Below are 6,204 nucleotides of genomic sequence, written 5' to 3'. Positions count from 1 at the left end.
TCTGTAACTTTTTTGAGTGCTATATCTCTTTAAAATGCAAATGAGAGCTCTGAACACTCCTTTATGAATAGCCCTATACACAGAGATGTGCATACTATTTCAGGTAGTTGATGTTAATGATTTAATTCTTAACACTGGATGCCTTGGAAAAGTAATAAATAATTTTTGGAGGTTACAAGGCTAAGAGAAGTGGAAATCATACAGGGTGCGGCAAAAGTAGTTTCATATCTGTAAGTATGTGAAACACAGTTTAGTCTTGAATTATTATTTGTTAGTGTATTATTGTCCATATGATATGTCCATATGAACAACTGTAAACCAACTTTTTGCTCCACCCCATATATATATTCTAAAGATAGTTCTACATTTTGAAGTTAGGGGTAACCTCAGAATTGATAAAATCTAAACCAGTAGTTTCATAAAGTGAAGAAATTATATAGAAATATCAAGTAGGATATAAACTGTTAAAGTAGGGTAGAGAACAAAACTGAATTGGTTACAAGATTGTACTAATGTAACTAACCAAATAATTGTGTGGATATGTATATTAAATATTAAATATATATGATTATATCCACAACTACATTGTATACAATAACATATAATCATATGTATATTAAAATACAAAGGCACATACATTTTTATGATAAAGAAGAATAAATTTATTATTTAGTAACATTTTTACACTAATTGAGGAAAAATAGTGAACATTTTATTTTACTTATTAGTTCTTAAAAGAGCAACTGACCTTTTCTTACTTCACGGCAAATGACCACTGACATTTTCTGCCTCTGCATTACTATTGCAACAATGGAATCAGCTGTATTACTTTAGTCATCATACTTTAAATCATTAAGTTAGAGAATGCCAATGCACTTGGGTGTCTTAGCATTCATTAAAAAATCAACTTTCAGACTTTGATCTAAAATTTAAAAAATTAAATATAAGATATTTAATATTCTTTTCCACATGGCTATCTAGCACTGATATCTAGTTATTGGTCAGGTAGCCTCCTCATATCCAAATAAGTCAGATACTAAATCTGCTTAAAATGAATAAAATAGTGATAAATAAAACCTGGAAAACTTTTTTTTCCTCTGAATCATGAAACATTGAAATGAATAAAAAAAAATCTGTATCATATACATTGTATTTTTACACATCTATCTCATATTAAAGTGCAATTTTATATCTCAATTAAAATTATTTCAATGCAATCAAATCCTATGGGTTGGGAAAATTTCAGTCTATCTCAAACATTCTCTCACTTCTGAGAATTACTCCCAGCTGATTCTGGGAAGTTTTTCCATTAAAAAATTAGGAATTTAAAGGAATAGAAGACATGGCACTGATCCTTCAGACCTTCCTGTGAAGATTGAATTGGCAGTTGTGTGTTTGATAATTTCAGAAGGGATGTAATCTTCTCCTGCTAGTTACCTGGGGAACATTTTCAGTCTTCTAGAGGCAGTTACACTTTTCTTTAAAATTATTAAAAGTACTAAATATCCACCCAATAATTAATGAAAACACATTGTTAAAATTTTTAAGTATATTTTTAATTTTTTACAATTAGTTTTTAAATTTAAGGCAAGAAAAGAAGTAAGAGGTTAACTCTGAAATATGCTGTTAAAAGTTCAAATAGTAAGTGCACAGAAGTTTCTCCATTTGCTCTGGCAGCGTGCACATTCCTTATGATTTATGCCAGCAGGTTCAGTGCAGTGGAGGAGCAGAATTAAGATGAGATCACATGGTGGAGGGATAGGGAGGTGAGGAAATAAAGACAACCAGTGTATGTAGGTACCTCTTCTGGAGGCCCTTTCTCTACCCTAACCTAACTCCCAGTTCGTGGCCAGCTTCCTTTGCTACTGATGCAGACAGAAGTCAAGCTGCTACTACATTGTTATGCTCAGGTTTTGACCTTTATTGAAATATAACTTTACCTTCATAAGAATATACCAAGCACATTAAAAATCTAAATTGTAACATTACAGAGTCCATATAGTTACACCTTTAATATTAGTGAGTTCACCAGAAGGTCGTCTTCATGACATTTGACCTCTTCAAGGTAATCTCTTATAACTCTGATTGAATAAGTTTCAGTGCTTTCTTCATGTTTTCTATCACTGCAATAAAAACATATTATTCTGTTAGTAAATGAAAATACCAGATATTATACTCTTTTAACCCCTGAAATCTAAAATTAGCCCATTTAAATTAATGGCTATGAAAATATGGGAATTTATTTACAACATTAAAGAATATTATGCCTTCATGGACCTCATTTGAACTCCTGACATCCAATATAGTTCCTTTTCTCACACCACACACACACACACACACACACACACACACACACACACACACACACTATGCTAAAGGTGTATATTTATTTTTAGGGATTATACCATTCAGATAGGGTTAATCGACTTTATGTTAAAATAAACAGTTTTATAAGAGGTTTTGAGAGTGTCTATTTTTTAAATTAATCATTTTGTATCTGTATCATTGGATTTGACATGCATAGTTGTCTTATCCTATTTAATAGAAGCCTAATATGCTAAGTGTCTGGTTGTCTGGTCGGCCGTTCAACCAATCAAAGCATAATATGCTAATGATATGCTAAGGTCGCTCAACTGCTCACTATGATGTGCACTGACCACCAGGGGGCAGACGCTCTGACCAGTAGGTTAGCTTGCTCCTGGGGTCCTGCTGATTGGGACTGAGTGAGACGGGCTGGACATGCCCTGGAGCCCTCCCGCAGGCCCTCCGTGGCTGGCCAACCTCCCGTGTCCCTCTCTGGCCCTGATTGTGCGCAGGTGGGGTCCCTCAGACTGGCCTGCACCCTCTCGCAATCCGGGACCCCTCGGGGATGTCAGAGAGCTGGTTTCAGCCTGATCCCGCAGGCCAGGCCAAGGGACCCCACTGGTGCATGAATTCATGCACCAGCCCTCTAGTTAAACATAATTGACAATGAATGTTGTAAAAATTAGATTAAAATCCCAAAACAGACTGCATCTCCTTGCTTACAGGCATTAAAGGGAGAGAAAAAGATTTAATTATTACCACTGTGAGGAAATCATATATGTTTGCTGGCTTTCTTAAAGTTTGATTTTAATGTGTATTCTATTCTTTTTAGTGGTTCCAAATTAGTGATTGTGAAAATTATTATACATCCCCGTTAAAAAAGAGATTCTGAGGTGCCTAGAAATTCTGATTTTGATGGGAGATAAGGGTTTGCATTATTTAAAATATGTATTTTTATTGATTTCAGAGAGAAAGGCAGAGGGAGAGAGAGATAGAAATGTCAATGATGAGAGAGAATCACTGATTGGCTGCCTCCTGCATGCTCCCACTGCGGATTAAGCCCACAATCTGAGCATGTGCTCTGACTGGGAATTGAACCAAATCATGGCCTCCTGGTTCATAGGTTGTCCCTTGACCACTGAGCCATACTGGTCGTGCAAGGATTTGCAGTTTTAAACACTACCACAATCATCTAACCCAATGATTTTGATTTGTTGATAGCACTGTTTGTGGGGAAGCACTGATGTAGGGCATCATTGACTTTTCTAACAGGCAAGTGTCAGCTAGTACCACTGTTCAAGATAATCTGTGAATGCTTACATATCGGTAAATCCTGTGGTTCATATGTGTACAGTCTATTAGAGTATCTTCCAGTTATATCGGCTCTGACTGTTAAAGAAGGATCTGTAAAGAAAAAAATAATTCATTAATTTATTATCTAAATGTTTTAAAAATCATTCTTGCCTCTTAATCTAAAACAAATAAATGTTAAACAAGTTTATGATGAGTTCACATGAATTTTTCCATTTTAGTGGGTCATAGTTTTCTGTCAATACAGTTTGGGGAACTTTACTGAAAGTATATGGGGCTATTGATTTAATAGATGCATTGAATTTCAATTATAGAACTAACAAGAGCTATTATTTACTGGGTTAGACACGACTTCTCTTGAACTAGCATTTAAAAATAAATAAAATAAGAATGCTATTGATTTTGTAAACCTGATGGAATGAGATTATACACATACCCACAAACATGATCCTAGGCACATATTGCCCATCTGGTGATAAATTTTTATCTGTGGTCTCATGCTAGGAAGAGAAGAAAAAATAATTGGTATTGGATTGCATTGTTTTTGCAGTTGTTTTTGAAAATATTTTATGTGAACAAGGTTTTCATTACATTGTATATTTTGGCCTTTTCAAGTTCATATAATCTTTTATACCTACCAATTTTTTTAGACCTCTTTTTGTCTCAATAATAGATTTTAAAAAAGGGATTTAAGCTTTCCATTAAATTGTGATATTAAGAAAACATTGTAGAAGTCAAGTACCATGAGATTCAGCATGATGAAATTATTCTGAGCCATTTCTTGTATTTCTTCATTTTGGGCAAACACTTTTTTGAGTTCTTTTGGGGAAAACATAATAAACACCAGTTAGCTTTACAGATAAAGGCACCTTCAATATAAATAACATAGCAAAGTCAAACTAGTCTTTTCTACTTGTTTGTATTTATATCTTGGATATAAACAGTTCATTAGCCTATGGCCACTTTGTCTCTCACTGAGAACCAATGATGGACAGAGTCTGCCAATGAAGATATCAGAATATAATCCAATTAATGAAGCCACCAATTTTATAATTTCATGTAACTCATTGGTGCAAATAGCAAGTTTTTCCACCCCCTCTTTTTTTTTGGTGGGAGGAAGAGGGAAATAAAATTCTGAACATTATACACATATTCAATAGATTGCTAACAATCATTGTAGTCTTTAAGCACTGAGTAAAATGGTGATATAGCAGTTGTCTTTTTCTTTTTCTTTTTAAATGGGATTGTCTGAGCGCTGTCTTAACAATTTTTGCCAGGCCACTTTTTCTAGTTCTCTTAGAAATATAATACGATCTGAGGAGCTGAAATTACCTTGGCAGTATTGGCAATCCTCCAAGTGATGAATGACCATCAATGGCTTGTTACTAAACAGAAAAAGTGTGGAGTTGAGTCAGGTGACTAACTCTGAGTCAGAATGTACATTCAAATTAGATTTAAAGGTTTCACACTTTCAACAAGATTTAGAGTAAAAATCTGATTGACACAGCATAGCAATGTAGTCTGCAGGAGTGTTACCCAGTGCCTGGCCCCAGAACTTTAGCATCACCAGGTAGCTCAATAGAAGCGGAAATTCTCAGGCTCCCTCCCAGGCCCACTCAGGATCTCTGGGGTGGGGTCCAGGGACCTGTAGCTTAAGAAGCTTACCAGCAGATTGCTATGTACACTGTAGTAGTTATAAGAATAAAAATCAATTCTGTCTCCAGAGATGAAAGGATATAATAAACAAGATATTAATTTCCAATGAACATCTGGTGTAAGAGTTCAGGAGAGTCAAAGTTTTTATGTCACTTTTAAAAAAAAATTTCACCAAAATGCTATTAATATTTGACTGTTTTCACATCCTGTCATTCTTTTAACAACTCACAGTATACAAACAATCTGAGTGAGAGTTCGCTCTCTATACATTTTTCAGTTTCATTTTGGTTTTAACTCTCTAAGAAAAAGTTTTTGTGGTAGCTAGTTGACGTTCCTGCTTGTTAGAGTTAGAAAGAAATTAGAATATTAACTATTATGAAGGAGAAAGGAATTAAGATTTAGATATATAGGATGTTTTTTAAATGTTTCTTTAATTTTGAGAGGATGTTGGGTACAAAAAGAGATAGACCCTAAATCTTTTTAAAAACAGCAGAGATAATCATGTGACATACTTGTCATTGAATAACCCTATTTTTAACTTTAGTCTTAAAAGTGTTAAATAGCAAACTTTGAATTGTTATTTTATTTAATCCTCAAACTTGAACTATAAATATATTTTAGGTAAGAATAAGTCCTATAACTCACCTTTAAGATTTATGACATGGATATAAAGCTAGCATTTGCCAACTGCAAACTTATTGGTGAAAAAGCAGACTAGAAATACGATTAATCAAATATTATTCCTGCTCTTTAGGAAAACTAACCCTTAGAATATTTATTTACAGTTTTTTAGAGGCAAGTATAGAACTTGATCCTCGTAAGCATCAAGTGGTAATCTTTCTACTAGATAACTCTTGGCCTGGTTGAGCCTAGGTAGGTATACTGTCCTGAGACAGAACGCTTTAGCGGCCCGAGTCATTCCAATTTCTTCCC

The 6,204-nt window shown here is 34.3% G+C and overlaps 1 protein-coding gene across 1 annotated transcript in view; it reads right to left on the bottom strand.

The window, feature by feature from the left end:
* Window positions 1-584: 584 nt before the first annotated feature.
* AGR3 (anterior gradient 3, protein disulphide isomerase family member) overlaps window positions 585-6,204 on the bottom strand; it is a 17,697-nt gene continuing 12,077 nt past the window's right edge. The window contains exons 4-8 of the mRNA XM_006779098.2: window positions 4,948-5,000; window positions 4,358-4,434; window positions 4,052-4,115; window positions 3,625-3,708; window positions 585-2,123 (exon numbers count right to left, since the gene is read on the bottom strand). Coding sequence (XP_006779161.2) covers window positions 2,074-2,123; window positions 3,625-3,708; window positions 4,052-4,115; window positions 4,358-4,434; window positions 4,948-5,000 — 328 coding nt within the window. The 3' untranslated portion in view covers window positions 585-2,073. The remainder of the gene's footprint in view (window positions 2,124-3,624; window positions 3,709-4,051; window positions 4,116-4,357; window positions 4,435-4,947; window positions 5,001-6,204) is intronic.

This window comes from Myotis davidii, unplaced genomic scaffold (genome assembly GCF_000327345.1).
Source record: "Myotis davidii unplaced genomic scaffold, ASM32734v1 scaffold168, whole genome shotgun sequence".
NCBI lineage: Eukaryota > Metazoa > Chordata > Mammalia > Chiroptera > Vespertilionidae > Myotis > Myotis davidii.
The sequence above is the reverse complement of the archived record's forward strand: the minus strand, read 5'-3'. Positions and strand labels throughout refer to the sequence as shown.